This window comes from Apium graveolens, chromosome 1 (assembly GCF_009905375.1).
Source record: "Apium graveolens cultivar Ventura chromosome 1, ASM990537v1, whole genome shotgun sequence".
NCBI lineage: Eukaryota > Viridiplantae > Streptophyta > Magnoliopsida > Apiales > Apiaceae > Apium > Apium graveolens.
Genome location: NC_133647.1, coordinates 141,850,091 through 141,872,600, shown reverse-complemented (window position 1 = coordinate 141,872,600; position 22,510 = coordinate 141,850,091). Strand labels below are relative to the sequence as shown.

The 22,510-nt window shown below is 35.4% G+C and overlaps 1 protein-coding gene across 1 annotated transcript; it reads right to left on the bottom strand.

Annotated features, from left to right (window-relative positions):
- Positions 1-1,097: 1,097 nt before the first annotated feature.
- On the bottom strand, positions 1,098-4,306 carry LOC141721010 (transcription factor bHLH113-like). The gene is made up of 5 exons (XM_074523741.1): positions 3,857-4,306; positions 3,571-3,690; positions 3,330-3,401; positions 2,898-3,020; positions 1,098-1,426 (listed from the first exon to the last, which is right to left on the bottom strand). Exons 1-5 carry the CDS (start codon positions 4,106-4,108, stop codon positions 1,259-1,261), a joined length of 735 nt encoding a protein of 244 aa, XP_074379842.1. The 5' UTR covers positions 4,109-4,306; the 3' UTR covers positions 1,098-1,258.
- Between the last annotated feature and the right edge of the window lie 18,204 nt (positions 4,307-22,510).

Genomic DNA, 22,510 nt, shown 5'->3' with positions numbered 1-22,510 from the left:
CCAAGGCCTTTAATGGCTGCTCTCGTGTTTCGTAGCTTAATTCTGCCCTTACGAAATGCCTACGTATCTCTGTGAATTAGAGAATCAAGCCAAAAAACCTAGTTCTGATCTGTGGGGTGAGGCCCCTTATATAGATGTTGGGAGTCCTTGAATTGGACTTGGTATAGGAGACTTGGTGGGCAAGTCTCATAATTAGAATGGACTTTGGAGTCTTAGATAGTAGGAAACTGATTCCTTATCCTTTCAGGTCCCCTTGAGGCTAATCTCCAAGGATTTATATCCTTATCGGGACTTTTTTCAACATCTGTTTTGTCCCTTATTAATTAATTACGAAATTAATTAATAATCAGGGCTTTTGGGCCTTTTTTATTCCATCAGGCCTGATCTGGTCCATCAGGCTTAACCTTTCTGGTCTGAGTATCATATATCTTTTTATTGGGTCTGGCAGCCCACAGCTTGTACAATTAATGCAGTATTTAATTATACAATCATAATTTATTTATCCCTATCAATAATATTTTCAATTTTTTTTATAGAAAGATAACTTTTAATTTTTCTAGTGTAGTTTATATTTTTAAACAAAATAAAAAAATGTTAAAAATATCATTTATAAGTATCAATTCCCCACACCCAAAAAGGTTCACATAAAATGACTAAACTTTGACTGTAACACCCAATTCAGCAGTTGTACCACGGCCCCGGAAAAGACACTGTGAGAATACAGTATTTTGGGCCAATGCCCTTAGCCAACGTGCATAGAAATACTAAAAGCATCTGCAATTGCAAAATACAACAACTATTGCAAATTTGTTAGCCCCCTTGTTCTATTATATTGAAACAAAAACTACATATCTCTTGGGCCACCTAATCTTCATATTAGAGCAAATGTTACCCAAATAAAGAGAAAGGTGAACCCATTCCAATCTCAACCACATATTTCATAGAGGCCCACTTAGCCTGGACCAAATGCATGCTGTGAATTGTGCTGAGATTTTTTATTTTTTTTAAAAAGAAGAGTATATATATATTGTGAACCAAATTGTTCACTTATTTTTAAAAACTTTCAGTTATTTATTTCAGTTAACTATCCTATCCCACTGCTTAATATGAAAGACATAACAGACCACATATATAACAGTATACATTTAACTTAAAAACCATACAGTCAACAGGCCATTCATATAGGCACCCATGTACAAACAAAAGACCCTAGAGACTTCAGTACATAAAAGAGAGAAGAAACTGATCATATATGGATTCAATACTTATTAGAAGCTGCTGCATTCTTTTCCATGGCAGCTGCTGGTGACCAAAGATCAGCACCATTACTGTTCGCCAATTGCAACACCAACTCCTTTGGAACTAAACACAGCCCCTTGCTCCTTAGAACCTTGCTCTGCTCGTCTTCTCCTGGATTGCCACCATCCTGTCAAAATTTACAAAGCCGTGTTTAATGTTAGTCCTGCTACTTCAGCAGCACATTAACTACAACATTATGTAAGTTTACAGGCTATGCACATTCATGATTCATTTCAACAGGCAACAGTCTTACTGATATATAATTTTATACGTTTTTCAAAACATTAATAACTAACTGATTGGGCACCTCTAGATTTATATAAACGTATGTTTCATTTCAAAGTCTACTTCCACTGACAGCTTGTCATACCATGATTATAATTAAGTATAGATATATATAAAGTTATTCAGTCAGGTAGCAGAAACGACAAAGTTATGAACAGCAAACTGGGCACAAAGCACATAAATGTATTAATAGAAAAGAGCGAGTATAAAAGTTTCAGACACAATTAGAAGTCCAAGGTAACTGTATTGACATAAATTTCAAGCATTGAATGTATGTCATATATATTTTTCAAGTATGCATTACAATGCTGGTGGATGGTTTCACTCACTGCAAATCAAGTTTATACGCTATTGTCAGAGACCTATTACAAATCACGTATATATCACATTCGAATAAAACAGTTTTGAAAAAAAAACTTGTGAATCCTTCGGAATTATAGTTTATGCCTTTTACCAAAATAAAAATGCCTAAACCAAACAAAACATACTCATTGCATCTTACTCGTAGAGCAAGACCCGGGAGGATATGATGTATAAAGACTTTCTCTCTAGTGGAGAAGTTGTTTCTGTGACACACCTTAGCTTGAACAGTGCATAAAAAAAATGACAAACAAAATGACGCATTATCAAACAAGCTACTCTTTTACAAGTCTTGATATGACTATGGAAACGTAAAATATCAATTTTCATGTATCATGTAACAATGAAATTTAATTGTTTTTGTCGCTAATTAATAAGAAACCGTCAAATACAAGAAACAAACAAACTACTCTAAAGGTCGCAATGTGAGTTGTATATCTAAGATCTCAATTTTAACGTATTATGTAATGATAAACTTTCCATTCTTTTGTCGCTAGCAATTAAGAAAATTAAACACTATTATACAACCCCAACAAAGCAGAATTCAGTCTTAGTTGACTTGGTTTCAGTAGTGCACCTAAAAAATTTGTCAACTTTATCAAAATTTTGGTCGTAAATATATATAGTTGACACATTCCTACCTAGTTCAAAAATGACAATAATTAGCAGGAAAGAAAAAAGTGTAACAGTTACATAACACTATTCAGTAGAAATTTACATTTTTACCGGTTACTGCAATGCTAAACATATTGCAGAGTCCTGTACCATGTGCCCACAAACAAGAAAATGCCAGACAGCAACATATAGAAAAAAACAGTCACAAGCAAGCCACAAACATGTTTCAATCAAACAAGCAGATCAGATATGTATACACTAGCATGTTTGTGTAAAGGGGGGAGGAGGTATATATGTTTATATGTGAACATAGTTTGAGAAGAGATAATTGTCCTTACATGCAGCAGGGCTGGAGAAGAAGACAGAGGAGTCTGTAAATATGGAGAGCACAAGACCTGAACTTGCTCGTGCAGAAACTTGATGTATCCCATTGCTTCATGAAGCACGGATGCTGTATCAGTCTGTCATTAAAACACAAAACAAAACTCACCATCACACAGCATTTATTCATCTGCATTGTATGTTACATCAACATCTCTGTTTCAAACCCAAAGCCTCATCTCTAATTTATTTACAAATTGTATTTCAAATTTAACGTTAATTCTCGATTCTCGGCAATCCCTCATCCATATCAAATTAAACAACAAAATCGGTTATTATAATAGGAAGGTGATTGAATACTAATCATGTTATTAAAAATAACTAAATTCTCATTTTGGGGAAAGAATGAAAGATTAATAAAACAGTGATTGATTAAAATTAATAGACACCTTGCCAAAGGGCGAGACAAGGTGTTGCAAAGCACTGATTCTGTCCCCAAGCTTCTCCTTACCCTTCTTACCCTGTACATAACACAAAAATAAAATTGAATAAATCAAAAAATATCACGCTTTCGAGCGAGATATATGGTATGTTTGGTTTAAATCTCTTATGTACCCAATTAATTAATTAAAAATATAGAAAACACATATATGCACTTAAACAAGACACTTCACATCCACAAATTTGTACCCTTGCATGCACATTTCCCGATGAACTTTCTCCCTTGTTCTTCTTGCCACCACGGCGTTTCCCTGCCGGAGCTCCGGCGCCGGAGCCCTCACCATCACCTTCATAACCGCTTCTCTTTTTCTGCAAAGTGACAAAAAAAAATCTCGAAACTAAAAAAAACGTATACACATATATGTATGAATAATAAAAACTCACTTTAAAGCTGTCATAATCAAAACTAATAAACAAACCCCACATAGATTTCTTTACCAAAAATGAACAAAAAAATAAAATAAATGTCACTGACTTTGATTTTGCCATTATTTGCACAGGAGGTTGCTGATGAATTGTTATTGTTGCATGTGATTTCAGAAATCTGACTCTGCAAAGGCAAGGTCAAATCACATTTATTTTCATAATCACCAAAGCAAAGCATCTTTTGAGACTCGTCGGTTAAATCGCCGGCGGCAAACATTTCTCCAGCAGAACCTTGAAAACCTATCATTTCATCATCGGAAAAAATTAGCCGGTTTAAAGGGTCACCATAATTATTAGCCATTTTTTGAAATAGTACTCGTTTTTCAAGCGACTGAAGCAAGTGAGTGAGAGTGAAGTGACTGTATGAGAGAGAGAGAGATGAGAGAGATTAAACAAGAACGGAAGCTTCTTTAGATAGGACAAAGCTAGTAAGTAGCATGGCTATGTGTGTGTTTTTTGGCTGTGTTGTTTCACATACATCTCTCTAATCTTGAGCTTGTCACTCTAGATATGTGGCATCTTACATGATATGTGTCATCATAAAAACTTTTATACTCCCGATATCCTTAAAAACGTTTTTTGTTTGTATTGAATACGTTTGCCAAATACACATTTTTAATTGTTAATATTATTAATTTTATATTAGTATTAAATATAAAAATTTTATTGTATTAAAATACTCATAAATACGAATTCAACAAAATCAGCCATGACTATGCTTGATATTATAGATTAAACGTAAATTAGTAGTAAATCGCTTCTCATAAACAGTACAAAAATTTAAAAGAGAAATAACATTTTGGGACGGAGAGAGTATTTTTTATGCAATCAATGTGATTTAAAAAAATGAATGTGTTTTAAAAAACGATTTTTCAATGGCACACACAAATTTATATAATTTTGTTTTGTTTTGATTGACCAACATTTCTTAATAATAATGAATCCCCGTATAGTCACAACAATTATATCAATCAAAACATTCCAAACTTTATAAATTTTAGTGTTTAGCATGCGTACATTAGCACACACTAGAAAAATCCTTTAAAAAAAGATAATCAAATTATTAGATTTTCTAATATTCATTATCAATTGAATGATTTGACTTTTTACATGTGATTTAAAATTATCAAGGTTTCGTTTCGTATCGCGCTTCAAAATCAAGGTTTATGGGATCAATATGTGTTTTCTTTAAAAAAAGTTCGTTTTATTAGAAATAATACTCCATTTGTCCAAATTAGGTGTCATTTTGACTTATTTGTGTTCAAAAACTGATAAATCCACAAATTATTAAATTTTTAATAAAATTTTGAATTCAAATTTTATCTAGAAGAAGAATTTGAAAAAATTATTAGCCCAACCGTCATTTTCACCTTAAATTACGTGTAAAAAGTCAAAAACGAACAACTAATTTGAGATCTTAGAGTATTTTTCTTAATTTTTAAAAAAGTATAATATTCATTATTTATTAAATAATTTATCTTTTTCTTCCTGATTTAAAATGTGCAACCTTCTATTTGGAAACACAATTTAAAATTTTAGAATTTTCAGAAAAATGTAGATAAAAAAATTTAGTAAAAATCACAAAGAGTATTTGTGATATTTTTGAAATTTGTACATCTTGAAATTTAATGTAAAAAATATATTTTTAGTGATATTCGATGGTAAAATCTTCAATAAAATATTACTTGTAAACTATTAAAAGATAACTTATTCTAAAAACAAAAGGTATATGCGGAAAAAGAAATTTAGGCATTAATTTTTTTGAGAAAAAGTCAATCTTAATTTTTTACCAATTTTTAGCAAAAAATTGAAGCTTGATATCGGTAAACAATACCAAAAATAGTACGTTTTCTAAACTTCAAAGATAAATCATTTTAAGAAGTAATTTAGAATGTCGATATAAAATTCGTATCAAAGATACGCATGTTTTATACTTATTTGTATTTTCAAAGAAAATTATGTCATGTGTAATTACGTTGAATATGTACTTATATACCGTTTTGTTCATATCGCTTAATTTATAAATCAATTCTGAATTGAAAATTTCAAAACTTGTAATTTATAAGTGAAGGTATAAATACTTTCTTTCTTTCAAATGAGTTACTAAATATTTATAGGTGGAGATTACAGCCTAAAATACTTGATGACAAGTATGTATATGTGTGTGTTTGCTCGCCTTCATGTGCATATTTGAAATACGTTGCATGTTAGACATTATTTGTTTTAAATTCTTCTCTATCATATGCGCATTCTCTAAAGGCGTATCTAGATCCAACTGTAAATCTCTTTTATAATATACGCATGTTTTAAATACATATATATTATTGGATTATGTACTAGTAATGTAAATTATGACCCGCAATAATTATTGAAGGCCCCGCAAGAATACTTTTAGACAACATCATATGTTATAACTAGGGCTTAGCAGAAAAACCGAAATGAAACTGAAATCGAAGCAAAACCGATAAAAAACGACTAAAACCAGACCGATTTAAACCGAACCGAGTTGAAACCGAGAAACCAAAAAACCGAACCGTTACTAATAGTCTGGTTTCGATTTTAGAGTTAAACTGAACCGAAAAAACCAAAACCCAACCGATTATTATAACATATTAATAAATAAAAATATAAATTACGTTATATTTACGTATATACATGTGTGTGTTTATCATATCATAATATAAAGATATAATTTAAATATTCATCATGCAGTTGCTTATAACAATTTAGTATGCTTCTGTAATGTAGCCATCTTGCTTCTGTAATGTTTTGCAATTAATTTGTTTGGTCAATAAGTAGACAAATGTTATGGTAGTGTGCTCACATCTTAGTATTTTTAATATTAGGACATTTCATATAGAACTTGTTGTGAGCAACTTTAGGCTCAGGTTTAGTAGTTGGTAACTTATAATGTGAATATTCTCCAATTAACCTTATGCATCCAACTGAATAACTGATATATTGTCGGGTAGTTTACTTTACGGTGAAGGTAGATGACAGAGAGGGAAGGGAAGAACATGTAGAAAGTATACGATGGATAATGAATTTAATTGAACTTCTTTTATTTTATGGATGTTTATTTTGTAATATGTCACTTTCTACTTTAATTCGTGTAAAAATTAGATGATATAATTGGTTTTTTTAACTAAGCGAACTTTTTTTTATTCAAGTTGTAATTTATTTTTTTGCCGGTTTCTAAAACCGAAGTCGAAAAATTATAACCAAACCGGGACTTTTGAAACCAAAACGGAAATCAATATCCGGTTGCGGTTTTCGATTTTTAAAATCTAAGATCTTCGGTTTTGGTTCTAGTTTTATAACCGAACCGTGCTCTCCCCTAGTGCAGTAGTGCTAACCACGTGTTACTACTACAGTAGGGGGTGGGTTTTACTTCCAGTCTACATGCATTTATTTGATGCACATTTGGTGAAAATAAAAGGCCATTTCTAGTTCTTGATGATATTTTGGCATTTTTTCCACCAAATTTAGGTGGTTTGGTTATTTTTTGTATTTGTATGGTATATGTTAGATATATTTGAGATGTCATGTTTAATATGTTTCATGTTTAGTTTTCAGATTTTAACAAACAAGACATATCAGGATTTACTGGAATCAGGACTTACTGGAAGTCAGAACTTCATATCAGAACTTAAAGTCAAATCAGAACTTAAGTGCGGGAGGACTTACAGTTAAGGAAGGAAGCTGATTTACAGTAGAAGATCGAGACTTAAATAAAAGAAGATATGTATGGAAAGAGTTAAAATACTGGAAGACTTGTAGAAGATATCTGATTGATATATTTTAGGAGACAGAATTATATTTCATATCAATTAGAAGTTAACTTGTAATTGTGTACTATATAAACACAGACTTTGGGTTTACACTATATGTGTTATCATTATCGAGAAGATTATACATTGTAACCTAGCAGCTCTTAGTGATATTTGTTCATCACTGAGAGAGAACAGTTCCATTGTAACAGAGTTTATCTTATTGAATATATCTGTTTTCTGTTACTTGTGTTCGAAATCGATTTGATTGTAGTAACACTGTATTCAACCCCCTTCTATAGTGTTGTGTGACCTAACAAGTGGTATCAGAGCTTATCTGTTAACACACATACAGTAAAGATCCAAACAATCATGTCTGAAAAGGCACAAACTCCAACCAAGCCCACCAAAACTGAAGAAACTCAAAAGACTCAAACCCATAGTCGATATTAGACTATTAGGGTTCTCATACTGAGACCTTCTGAGTATCCCATATGGAAAGTGAAGATGGCTATGTTTCTGGAAGCTACAGATCCAGAATACCTTGATAGAATTAATGAAGGATCACATAAGCCTACCAAGCTCTCTGTTGTAGTTGTTGATCAACCAGCAAAGACCATACCAAAGGAGAAAGGTGAGTACACAGCTGAAGACATCTCATCTATTGCCAAGGATGCAAAGGTAAGGCATTTGTTGCATAGTGCCATTGATAATGTCATGTCAAACAGGGTAATACATTACAAGACTGCAAAGGAGATATGGGAAGCTCTGGAGATAAGATGCCAGAGAACTGATGCAATCAAGAAGAACAGGAGGACTATACTCACTCAAGAGTATGAGCACTTTGACTCAAAAGTTGATGAGTCTTTAACTGACTTATATGACAGGTTTGTCAAACTCTTGAATGATCTGTCACTGGTGGACAAGGAATATGAACTTGAAGATTCAAATCTAAAATTCCTTTTAGCTCTTCCTGAAAATTGGGATTTGAAGTCTACTACCATAAGAGACAACTATGACCTTACTGAAACTACTCTTGATGAAATTTATGGTATGCGTAAGACTTATGAACTTGAGATGGATCAAAAAGGCATGGAAGAAAGTCAAGGACAGTTGCTCTTAAGGCTGAGAAGGAATCTCCAAAAGTTGTTGGCTCAGAGAAGGGCAAAGGAAAGACTCTCATCATACAGTCTGATTCAGAGTCATCATATTTTAACGATGATGATTCAAAAACTGAAAGCTTATCTGCAATGGATGCTGATGAAGAGATGATGAAATTGTGTGCTCTTATGGTGAAGGGTATCACAAAGATAGCCTACAGGAAATTCAGAAAGGGAAAGAAGTTTTCCAAGAAAGGTGTAAGTTCTAATAAGAAAGGGTTCAGAAAGTATGAAGGCAAGGAAGGAAAGTCTGACAGAGGAGACAACTCAAATGTCAAATGCTACAACTGTGGTGAAAAAGGCCACATATCTCCTGACTGCAAGAAAGGAACAAGTGACAAAGGCAAGGCACTTGTCACAAAGAAGAAAAGCTGGACAGACACTTCAGATTCTGAAGATGAGGTGAACTATGCTTTTATGGCAAATGCTGATAGCAGCCCTGAAACTGCTGAATTGAAGGTACCTCAAATAACTTATATTTTTCATACTGATGATACTACTGAGTTGAGATTATATCTTAAAACCATGTTTATTTGTTATAGAGATCAGACTTTAACATGTGAAAGATTAATATCTGAAAATTCTGCTTATAAAAAGATAAATGATTATTTAGAAAAGGAGTTAGTTATTCTTTATCAAACTAAGAAAGAAAAAGATGATGCTTTATATGTTAGAGATGAAGTGTTAAAATTGAATGAATCTCTAAAAGCTGACTTAGAAAAAGAAAGAGAGATTATCAGAACTTGGACTAACTCTGGTAGATCAACTCAGAATTTATTAAGTAATGGAAACTGGAAAGAGGGCTTAGGTTATGGAGATGATAAAAGTGAAAAAGGAACTGAACAAAATTAAGCTAATGGTTGTTAAACAGACTGCTAAGCCTAAGGTAAATCTTGTTAAGTTTGTAGCTAAAACTGTAAAGTCTGATTCTGAAAAGATGAAAGAGTCTGTGATAGAAGTTAAGGAGAAGTCAACTTCTGACAAATTAGAACAGGATAAACCAGCTGAAGTCAACATAGGCTTAATGACAAAGAAGCAGTTTAAGCATAAGCTGAAAGAGATTAGGAATGTCAACAAGATAAAGGAAGCTAGGAAAAATAGGAATGGAAAGGAAGGTGTGAATAAAAGCAATAATTATATGCTTGTTCATAATGCTCCTAGAAAGAAATGCTATAACTGTGGTAACACTAACCATCTTGCTTCTTTTTGCAGGAAGAATAAGAATATAAACTCTTTACCTCCTAGTTTAGGAGTTAAGAGCCAGTCTGTTAGGTTTAAGCCACAAAATCCTTGTTTTCATTGTGGTAGTTGAGGGCATTCCATTTATACTTGTAAGGAATATCATAGTCTGTACTATAATTATTATCAAATAAAACCTTCTTTGAAGAAAGTTACTTTAATTCCTTCTAGTGTAAAGTCTGATACAAAGTCTGATATAAGTTTTGATAAATAGCAAGTTAGCATAAACTCTGAAATTAAATCCGCTGCAAATGCTAACAAACTTAAAAAGGCCAAAGGATCCAAGCAAGTATGGGTCCTTAAAACTAACCATTAGTGGTCTTTGTGATCGCAGGGCAACAGGAAAAACATCTTAGTTTTGGACAGTGGATGTTCAGGACATATGACTGGAAATAAAGCCCTGCTATCAGACTTTGTGGAGAAAGCTGGCCCAGGAGTTTCTTATGGATATGGCAACATGGGAAAAACTATGGGATATGGCAATATCAATCTTGGAATGTCATCATTGAAACAGTAGCTCTTGTCTCAGGACTTAAACACAATCTGCTTAGTGTGAGTCAAATATGTGACAGAGGTTATCATGTGGATTTCTTTGAAGAACACTGTAAAGTTGTAAGTAATTCTACAGGAAAAGTGGTTCTGAAAGGTTACAGGCATTGTAACATTTATGAAGCTAGACTTTCAACAAGTTCTGATGGTTCTGCAATCTGTCTGTTGATTAGAGCATCAATTGAAGAAAGCTGGAATTGGCACAAAAGACTCTCTCATTTAAATTTCAACAACATAAATGAGCTTGTAAAGAAAGATCTTGTGAGAGGACTGCCAAAATCAGTATTTACTCCTGATGGCCTTTGTGATTCATGTCAAAAGGCAAAACAAAGAAAATCTTCTTTCAAGAGCAAAACTGAATCTTCAATTCTTGAGCCTAAAACCCTACTGTATGTTGATCTATTTGGTCCAGCCAATGTCATATCTATTGCAAAGAAGAAATATATTATGGTTATAGTGGATGAGTTCACAAGGTACATTCGGGTGTATTTCTTGCACAAGAAGAATGAAACTACATCTACTCTAACTGATCATGTCAAACAGCTGGATAAGTTGGTCAAAAAAAAATTCAAAATTATAAGAAGTGATAATAGCACTGAGTTCAAGAATTCAATCATGGAAGAGTTCTGCAAAGAGCATGGAATCAAACATGAATTTTCTATACCTGGAACTCCACAACAAAATGGAGTTGTAGAAAGAAAGAACATGACTCTCATTGAAGCTGCAAGAACTATGCTTGATGAAGCAAAGCTACCAACCTACTTTTGGGCTGAAGCTGTGCAGACTGTTTGTTTCACACAGAATGCAACACTCATAAACAAGCATGGAATAACATCATATGAGATGGTAAAGAAAAAGAAGCCAAATATGAAATATTTTTATGTATTTGGTTGTAAGTATTTTGTTCTTAAGACTTATCCTGAACAGTTGTCCAAATTTGATCTAAAAGCTGATGAAGGAATTTTTGTTGGATATCCACTTTCCTCAAAAGCCTTCAGAGTCTACAATTTAAAAACAAGGGTTGTCATGAAATCTATCAATATATCTTTTGATGATAAGAAGATTACTGGACTTGAAGATTTCAATGATCATGATCAGTTGAGATTTGAAAATGAAGATTTAAATTCTGATCCTGTAAATTCCGATGACCTAAATCCTGATCCTGTAAGTTCTGACGGGTTAAATTCTGATGTCATTGAAACTGTGGTAACTACTCCAAGGGAAAATGCACCTGTTCAGTGTGAGCAAGCTGATGAACATACCATATCTCAAGACTCTCAAGAAGCATCAGAACCTGTCACTGGTTCTTCAAGTTCTGATTCATCAAGTTCTGATGAACCAAATTCTAATAATTCTGAAAACTCATAGTCTTCAAATCCTGAAGGAACCCACTCTAATTTTGAAGTTTCAGAGAGCATAACTACAGGGGGGGCATCAGAAAATGCTAATGGAGATAGCATGGATCATGGGGGAGGATCCAGTTCTAGAAATCAACTTCCATCTGCAAGGAAGTGGACCAAATCACATACACCTGACTTAATAATTGGAGATCCTGAAGCAGGTGTCATAACTAGAACTGCAACATCAAATGAATGTCTCTATCATTCTTTTCTATCTCAGATTGAACCAAAGAAAGTGGAAGAAGCTCTTCAAGATGCTGATTGGGTGCAAGCAATGCAGAAAGAGTTAAATGAATTTGAAAGAAATAAAGTCTGGACCCTAGTGCCAAGACCAAAGAACAGATCAGTTGTTGGCACAAAGTGGGTGTTCAGAAACAAAACTGACAGTGATGGCATAATTACAAGGAACAAATCAAGGATGGTTTCTAAAGGCTACTCTCAACATGAGGGTATTGATTATGATGAAACATTTGCACCAGTTGCTAGATTGGAAGCCATAAGAATCTTTTTGTCTTATGCTGCTCATAAAAAGTTTAAAGTCTTTCAAATGGATGTGAAAAATGCTTTTCTCAATGGAGAATTGGAAGAAGAGGTTTATGTGGAACAACCTTCAGGCATTGTAGATTCAAAATTTCCAAATCATATCTACAGGCTTGATAAAGCACTTTATGGCCTTAAGCAAGCTCCTAGAGCATGGTATGAGACTTTAGCTCAATTCCTTCTGGAAAGTGGAATTCACAGAGGTACAATTGATAAAACACTGTTCTACCTCAACTATGGAAAGGACTTACTTTTGGTACAGATATATGTTGATGATATCATATTTGGTTCTACAAATGCCAAGCTCTGTGAAAGGTTTGCAAAGCTGATGCAGTCAAGATATCAAATGTGTATGATGGGAGAACTTAGTTATTTTTTGGGATTTCAAGTCAGCCAAAATGAAGAAGGTGCTTTTATCTGTCAATCCAAGTACACCAGAAGTTTACTCAAGAAATTTGGAATGCAAGATTGTTCAACTGCATCCACTCCCATGGCCACTGCAACCAAGTTAGATAAAGATACTGGTTCATCAGTAGATATTACTAACTACAGAGGTATGATTGGCTCTTTACTCTATTTAACTGCTAGTAGACCTGATATCATGTATGCTACCTGTCTTGGTGCAAGATTTCAGGCTGATCCAAGAGAACATCATCTAATAGTTGTGAAAAGAATTTTCAAGTACCTCAAGGGTACAGCTGATCTAGGATTGTGGTATCCTAGAGAATCAGATTTTAAGCTAATAGGTTACTCAGATACAGATTTTGCAGGATGCAAAATAGCAGAGCAGCAAGGTTTCTTCAAGGAAACTAAGTACTGATGCAAGCAAATCTTCTACTCAAAAGAAGACAAGTTCTGAAGCTGCTCAAACTCAAAATCTGATAGCAAGTACTGAAACTCAAAATTTGATATCAAGTTCTGATGAGCAAAGTCTTACAAATCCTGATGTTCTGATATAAGGTGGAAGTCAAGATTCTCAAAAGTTCATGCAAACTCTGAAGCTCAAAGGGAAGCAGACAACAGTCTACTACAAGGATCCCAAGATTCAGACACTTGATGAGGAAATTGCTAGAAGATTATTTCTGAAGCATAATCCAGGAATGGATTCAGAAAATCTCAAGGAGGAAGAAGCTAGATTTAAAGCTGAAAAGAAAAATCTAAAGCCAAAAGCTTCCGTTGCAAAGAAACCTCCAAGGCCTAAGGAAAAAGGCATTGTGATCAAGGAGAAGTCAATTTCTGAGGCATCTAAAGCCAAGACTAGATCACAATATGAGATTGATCCCAAAGATAAAGGGAAAGGAAAAGTTGATGAACCAACCAAGCCACTGAAGATGAAAATTCCTCAAATTTTGATAAAGCCAGTGTGCAAAATGGTTCAAATTACTGATGATAATCTTGCTGAAGATAAAGATGTTCAAACTCTGAAAAGAAAGAAGATTTCTGACGAATCAAAGACAACCTCTGACAAGGTTCAAGTTGTTCAGAGTGAAGAACAGCAAGCTATAACAGAAATAAAAAGTTTTGATAAAGTCATCAAGTCAACCTCTGACAGTGCTCAAGTTGATTTAGACAAAATGGAAGTAGCTGATAAAAAAGAAACTTCTGTGGAAAAATGTCAAACCATCAGATCCGAAGAAAAGCCAATTGCTGTCTACATTCATGACTATTGGGTTAAATGCTAGAGAACCAAGAGACATGGCTGGATTAGGTTCTGATGAAGCTAAGATTAAAATAGGAGTTGAAGTTGCTACTACAGATCCACTTCTATTGACTGACAGACCTCTTGAAGATGTTACACATAAATATCTTGATAAAGTTATATCTGTTCAAGTGGTACTGGATGTTTATAACAAGCACAATGTGGAAGAAAATCTGATTATATTTCTTGAAGATGGAAGGACATATCAAATGACATAATCAGATATGCTAAATAAATCACTGAAAGAACTTCAGATATTTCATTACCTTTTAGAGGTAAAGTCTGATATTACCAGGAGATGGTCAAAGTTCATATTGAAGACCATCAGAGATAAAACAAGAATTTTTGGATCAAGAGTTACAGAATTCATTCCAAATATTGTTGAAAATGATGGAAGTGAAATTCCAATGAAGAAGAATTATGCTAAGCTTGAAATGATACTGAAAGAGAAATGTCTGTGCTACAATGGAGATTATTCTCATCCTAGGGTAATAAGACTGAATGATGGTTTAGAAAGAAACCATATCTCTACTTTAAGGACTGTAATCTACCAGATTGAAAGTCAGAATGAAGAGATAAAGCAAGTCAAGACTACACTCTCTCAAGTCCTGAGGATTAAAGAAGAAAAGCTGATATCAAGCTTTGTCAAGAATCATCATGGATTCAGATTGACTCGGTGAGATTGGTAAAAGCTACAAGGACTGTAAGTTGTAGTTAATTATCTAGTTAAACTCTTATTGCATTTGTACTTAAATGTTTTTGACATCATCAAATCTATAAACTTGTATATTTTGCATAATTTACAAGTTGGGGGAGATTGTTAGATATATTTGAGATGTCACGTCTAATATGTTTCATGTTTAGTTTTCAGATCTTAACAAATAGGACATATCAGGATTTACTGGAATCAGAACTTACTGGAAGTCAGAACTTCATATCAGAACTTAAGGTCATATCAGAACTTAAGTGCGGGAGGACTTATAGTTAAGGAAGGAAGCTGATTAACAGTAAAAGATCGAGACTTAAATAAAAGAAGATATGCAGGGAAAGAGTTAGAAGACTGAAAGACTTGTAGAAGATATCTGATTGATATATTTTAGGAGACAAAATTATATTCCATATCAATTAGAAATTATCTTGTAACTGTGTACTATATAAACACAGATTTTGGGTTTACACTATATGTGTTATCATTATCGAGAAGATTATACATTATAACCTAGCAGCTCTTAGTGATATTTGTTCATCGCTGAGAGAGAACAGTTCCATTATAACAGAGTTTATCTTATTGAATATATCTGTTTTCTGTTACTTGTGTTCGAAATCGATTTGATTGTAGTAACACTGTATTCAACCCCCTTCTACAGTGTTGTGTGACCTAACAATATACATAATAATATATTATAATAGTGTATAGTTGCATATGTGCATCTTAACCTGGTTAACGGAAGAAATTGGTTAACAAAGATTTGAGGTTCGCGGCCGGAATTAAGATCTGCATCGGTGGTCCTTCGCCATGAAAGTCGTCGGAGTGTGGTAAGTCTGATGAATCGGGGGTCGAGATCGCAAGGGTGTTTAGTGGTGACGTATATAGATCTCGCTTCCAATCCCCCACAATGTGCCTACGTACCTCCTTTTATAGAGGATCAAGCCCTGCGTAGGAGAACAAGAAACCTAAATGAACTTGGCTTCTCATTCCGTGACCCAATATGAGTTGTCAAACCAACATCCTATTATAACTCGAACATTGATTTGATTTAGGGGTGCCCGATGATGTGGCCTAGTAAAAAAGGCCCAAGGCTCGGTTATGACTTACTGCAAATGCCAAAGCACATCCTTGCCCCCGATGAGGATAACCCACCAGACTACAGGACAAGTGATCCCAAGCGTAGAAGTGCAAAGTGCGAGATAACCCCAGAGTCTTCCTTCGAGCATAATCCGTCGAATACGGAGACAGGGCTCCCAAAGCACACACTAGATGTTTACAACCGTTCCATTATGAGGATAACCCATAAGACTACAGAATGATGCCTTTGTTATGTTTTTTCGGGACATTGGGCTCCCGGAAGGCCCTTTTCCTTCATAAGGCGCGCCCTAGGAAGGGTTGGAGTCCTCCGAAGTCCTCTCCCATGCCTAGGATGCGCCATAAGCGTGGAGAGCTCCACGGGGACTCCTTCTCTTCTCTTGTATGATTCTTAATCTGTGTTTAATTCCCCATTTAGTTGTGAGGGAAACCTCCTCGCTAATTCTTCCTTGTCGTCCCACTTGCGTTGTGGAGCGACCACACTATGCGGCCATATAGCATGGGATGCTCCCTTGGAGGATCCGGGGACATTTACCTGGAACCCGAGTCGTTCTTTCTTTCTTAATCATTTCACTCTTTCTCCTTTTGCTTAAGATCATTCTTTATAGACTCCTCACCAATACTTGTTATTCATCGCCGTCTTCTACTATAGCAACCGTCGTGGACTCGTGGTATCATCGTCGTAGCGGTCGTTAGGCACATCTTCTACTATGGTCGTTGTAATTTCTCGTCGTAATGGTCATCGTAAACCTTCATACACAACCTCACCAATAATCATCATAACTTCTTATTGTCAATATTCGTCGTAAGCGACTCTCATATACCATATAGGGAGAGCCCTATAGGGGGAGCCCTAAGCTCCAGAGACGCATTCTCCGGAGGTCGTCCATCTTCTTCCTCAGTGGTGATCTGACCCAATTCCTTAAAATCTGATAAAATACCCATAATGATTTTACGGTATAACAACTACCCCCCCGATTTTCTAGTTTGTTAAAAAACTAAGTGGAAAATCTTCTTCTACTTCCTTCAGTCTTCCGTGAATAATTCTACCTTTATCGTCTGCAATGTTTTCACTTCATCTTTTGCTAATAAAATTCTCTCCATATGCGTAAATTCTTTCTTTCATAGAAAAATGATTTAGTTGATACTCCTTCATCGTAAATTTTTCTTCTTCTGAACTTTCATAATAAGTACTTATTTTTATTTCTACATATATTTTCCGTAAATATCTTCCGCAAATAATTTCCGCAAATATCTTCTGCAAAAAATTTTCTTCCTCTATGTCATCGAGACCTTGCGGGGCGCGCCTACCCCCCAGAGTTAGTTTCGGGGTTAAAACTTTAACGAATTTCAAAATTTGCTTCCAGGCTTACATCTCTTCTTCATCTTCATATGCTTTCCCATTGACTTGCATGTTAAATATGCATAACTTGTAGATCTTATAGAATCTTCACATTGTCCTCCAATCATATTTGTTCATAGCTTGAATTTGAAAATTAGGACATCGATTACACCAAATTTTCCTTCACGGGGCGCGCCCGAAGCTTATTCGGAGCTCAGGTTGTGACCTTGTTTCTTTGTTGGGGCATGCCTTTGCTTCTTCAAAATATATTTTGATTTTGGTTGGTGTTGTGGTGCGTCCTAATCATTTTTTTCTTTACCAAAAGTGGACGACAACTCGCCTACTCCCTTCCATCCGTTTGCGGAATTCAACAGTAAGTTGGGGATTTTCACCACCCTGCTTCGGTCACCATCTCCTTTAGTTATCTTTATTGTTTCATCTTCAACACAAGTTGTCAATTTAACTTGGATGTTCGTACGTCTCTCTAACTTGTATTTCATTAGCATTGTATCAATATTTCCTTCTTTTTTCGACATTACTTCCTTTGTTCTTGAGACTCTAGTTACGGAAGATAACCCGAAGAAGATTGGTGTTCTCCATCATGATGTGGGTTCAAACGCAAGAAGAAAGGTGATGCAAATTCCGAGAAGGGCTTCCCTTCTTCCTCCGCTATGTCCTGGGTGTGCCTTAGATAGTACGCACCCTCAGGGCGCGCCCTGAAAGGTGTAATCTCTTAGGGGTGCGGCCGTTAGGAGTAGTCTCCCTTTGGTTTTTTGCCTTAACTATTTTTTCACACCCTTATATGCTACACTTTTTATTTATTTCTTCATACGCACATGTGTCACCTTCATCTTCACTTTTGCTCACGCCTTCACACACATATCTTTACTTCACATATTCCTTTCATACGTCATGCCTTACTTGTGTATATCATGCTGAGTCATTTATGTTTATCTCTCAAGTATGACATCTCAGATTTTGAAATGCTTCAGGCTTGATTTGGCTTCTAAGAAGGTGGTTCCCAAGATGAACGTATTGAGTCTTCTTCTCGGCACAAGGTGTACCCTAGTCCTCATTCCGTGGAGGTTGTTTATGCGCTCCCAGTTCCTTCTCCTAAGCGTACGAGAGTTGGTGTAAGAGGTGGTGCTCCTCAGGATGATATTGCTTCGAATGACGATGTTATCCTCGTGAGTGATGTTCCTCCCACTATGGTTCTCCCTACACAGACTATCTTTAGTCCACCCCCCGAGAGTAAGGCTGCTCTTGTTAGGCCCCCGTCTTTATGGGGGTGTGCCATTTATGCCTTTTACATCTTTTGCCGCTTTCCATATATTTTGCTACATTGTGAATATTTCTAGGACTTTTATTCGAGTTGCGGGCCTCTGTTAAATCCCTGCAATTTGTATGAACTCGTTTAGTTATCGCACTTTACATGTAGACTCCATATTGTGTATCATGTCACATGTTATCACTTTACTTTTGCCTCAAAACATTTTTGTCTTATAATAACTATCAAGGAACTTGTAACTAAAATGAAGTAACTCCAAAATTTCTTCCCATGAGGGAAAAACCTCTTCGGGTGCACCCTGGAAAGTATACGGCTCCTCCGGAATGCCCTGTTCCTCCTTGCATGCCCGAAAGTTATTCTTGATAATCTTGAAATCTGAAATTAAAACGAGAAGAGAAGTGAACTCATAGATTAGAAAACTTGAATTAAAAACTTCAATGTTGGAGGACCCCTTAGGGCGCGCCCTATGGGTGGTGGAGCTTCCTTGGGAAGCTTCGCATCTCCTTTCGTACTTGAACATTATTCTCTTATCCTTGTTAATCTTTTTAAAGATCAATAATAAAATAACAAGTAGACTTGTGAACAAAATTATATGATGGAAAAATCTCCATATTAGGGGAGCCCCCCCACGGGCGCTCCCTAAAGGGTGTAAGGCTCCTCCAGGAGTCTTCGTGCTTTCTTGTGTGTTTGGACGCTATTCTATTAACTTTTATAATCTTTTGATGACTGAAAAAAAATCGCAAATGGACTTGTGAACAAAGTCGTAACCCAGAAAATCTTCTTCTTGGGATGAGACCCACCTGGGCCTCTCTGTAAGGTGAAAGACTACTTGGGGAGTCTTCACTTCTCTTTTCTTGCTTGAAAGTTACCTTCCTTGAATTGTTTCATTTTTTTGACAAATTAAAAATAAGATACTGGTCAATAAAACATAAACATGAATTTCTCAAATTTCTTCCTAGGGTGAATACCCCGCAACCGCGCCCTGGGAGGCATGCAGCTTCCTGGGAAGCTTTGCGTCCTCTAGTTTGCTTGAATGATGTACTTATCTTTCCGTGTTCGGAAACTGTCTTTTGCACTTCATGTCTTAAAATAAACATAAAGACAAAAATTGATCTTCATGTTATAAAATAAAAAACTTTAAAATTCCATCAACGATGCGCAATACACTTTAGCTTAACGCGTTCTAGTGTATACACTACCCCCTAAGCTAGGAGTAATTTTATTTCTACTAGTCTGCTATTCATGATAAGCTATACTTGAATCAACTATAATATATGTAAGCGAGTAAGGGGTCGAAGCCCATGAGGACTTCTCATTTCTCATTCATAAATTCAGCATTGTATAAACTAAATGACATACACAAACTTGGATCAAGCTCTTTTTTATCTCTTCATTTATAATCTCTTGCATTGATTCCTTATCTTCTTAATCATACTACTTTATTCCTTGTAGAAGTTGAATACGATCGTAAAGAGAGCGGATGCCATAATGCTTCTCCATAATGATAACTCTCGTCATGGAAAATAAACTTGAAGAAGATTGGGATTTTCATCCCTAATGTAAGTTCCACCTCTAAGTTTAGTATTCACAGATTGAGTTTCTGTCAAGAAGATTCGGGTTGCAGATGAAGAGATCATCAAAAAAATCTCTCGACTTCCTCTAGCAAGCTTCTGGGCGTGCCCTAGGGAGTATCACGCTTTGGGGTGCGCCTGGAGCCTTCCCTCATTAGGGGAGCGACCACTTTGGGTCGTCTTGACTTTCTTTTGGATCCACCATCAGTTGCCTTCTTTTTAAAGCGATATTTGTAAGAGTGGTGTTCACCTCTCTTCTTCTCGTCTTCTTCAATTGAACTCATTCTTCTATGGTGCGATCTTCTTCTAGCTTTAGAGGCGTCCAACTATGAGGTTCAACCGCAAAGGCCCATGGCTCGTCCGTAATCACAAGACCTCATAAATAATGCACCTCCTTGGTTAAGGATAACATTCCGCTACTAGCTATTTCCTTTGATTATGAATGTAGGATAACCATGGTTCACCTCAAGTATCAGATGCATCCTTAGCTTATGAGTGCAAGGTGTAGGATTACTCCAAAGTTCTTCAATATTATGCATACCTATGAAAGTCTTCATCACCCAATAAAAGTTGTTGAACCAACTTTCTATTATAACTCGAATATCTGAGTTATTAATCTCCTGACACTGTCATCCTCTTTCTCTGAATCAGAACTTCTTTGATCTTGTCGTGGCTCCATCCTTGGAGTGCACATCCTCTGCAAAAAGGAGCGTCTATTTCGGCAAGCATATTCATTATTTAAAATGTTTGTCCAAGTGATTCTTAAAACAAGAAAATCCTCATTGCTTTTTTCGGAGTTTCAAGCAGTTGAGTTTTCCTTTGAGGGTGTTTCCACACCTTAAGAGATCACCCTAAAGATGATCAATAGCTCTGACTGATAACGCCTTCTGTTGTACAAGACATGCCTGTATCATAACAAGACTAAGTCATATTGATAACCCTAAGATTAGTTGTATTGTAACCTCAATCTGTAATTCATACTTGTAACACTTAATATCTGTAAAATGTAAATGAAGCAGTCTGGAGCATTTTTCTCTAAACAGTGTCAAGCCTAAGAATTCTATCTGGAAGAAGATCAAGAAGATCATGCCTCATAAGAATTATGAAGAAGCTTGGAGTTGAATAAATCTGTTTGGTGTAAAACATTTTAAGTCATGATCTCTACAAGTCACAGAATTAGTGTTATAGAGAAGTCATTCGAGAACTCAGAAAGACCTATCGAGAACTCAGGAATTGTCTATCGAGAACTCAGGAAATGCTATTGGAGATATCGATAAGTCAGATACCCATTCGAGAACTCAGAGATATCGACAAGTTTACATTCATTAGAGAACTCTGAGTTATCGATAAGCCAAAGTCCATTAGAGAACTCTGAGTTATCGATAAACCAAAATTCACTAGAGAACTCAGAGTTGTCGATAAGTCAAGTCAACAATGAAGTTTCAAAGATATCAACAAGCCAACATGCCTATCGAGATGTCGAGTTCTCTACAGCTTAATTGGAGATCTCGAAGTGAAGAAATTTCTCTAAGTACAGAATTGCAGAACAGTTCAATATCCAAGGTTGCAAATCAACAAACAATTCACATAGCTGGATTGACAAGTCTACAAAAAGCAGCTTGAGAGATGTGCAAGATCAATGGAAAAGATTAACTGACAGGGGAGATTAAAGTAATCACGGGATGCTAAAGATATGCTAAGCCAGAAATGGAAGATTTGCTATTCTATAAATAGAAATGACAAGTGACAGTTTAGAAAAGCTAATAGCATGTTTATTATCCTCTGTGTAAACCAACAGTTAACTGAGTTATAAAGTTAACACTGGTCCTTTAGTCAAATAGAACAATCAAGATAGAAAATTGTGAGTTCTCTCTCAAGAAAGAAGTTAAGTTCTAAAACAAGAACATAGAGATTTTGTAGCAAAACACTGCTTGATTTTTAATATAAAATTAAGTGAGTTTTGAAGATCTTTGTTTTACATATTTGCACAGTTATTTATGTTTAACATCTACTCTACTAAATCATTGTTCACAACCAACTGCTAAAGCCAAAGTTGAACAAAATCAAACATTTAAGCCAAAACACATTCACCCCCCTCTATGTTGTATTCATACCTAACAAGTGGTATCAGAGCAAAATCTGAAAGTAAACAGATTAGATCTTGGAAAAATGAATACACAGAAAATTAGTAGTATCAAGATTCCTCCCTTTGATAAGGCCAACTACACTTTATGGAAAAAGAAAATGTTGTTGTTTATAAGAATGGCCAATCACCTTTACATTGGTATCCTCAAGAATGGGCCCTTCACTTATGTGGTTAGATTTGAGGAAACCACAGATG

Bases quoted from the DNA above. Each gene is read 5' to 3' on its own strand.
- LOC141721010 (XM_074523741.1), bottom strand. From the start codon at position 4,108: ATGGCTAATAATTATGGTGACCCTTTAAACCGGCTAATTTTTTCCGAT. The intron at 3,021-3,329 runs GTGTCTATTAAT...TTTTAATGACAG, and splicing joins TTGTCTCGCCCTTTGGCAAG to ACTGATACAGCATCCGTGCT. The intron at 1,427-2,897 runs GTAAGGACAATT...AAATTTTGACAG, and splicing joins CTTCTCCAGCCCTGCTGCAT to GATGGTGGCAATCCAGGAGA.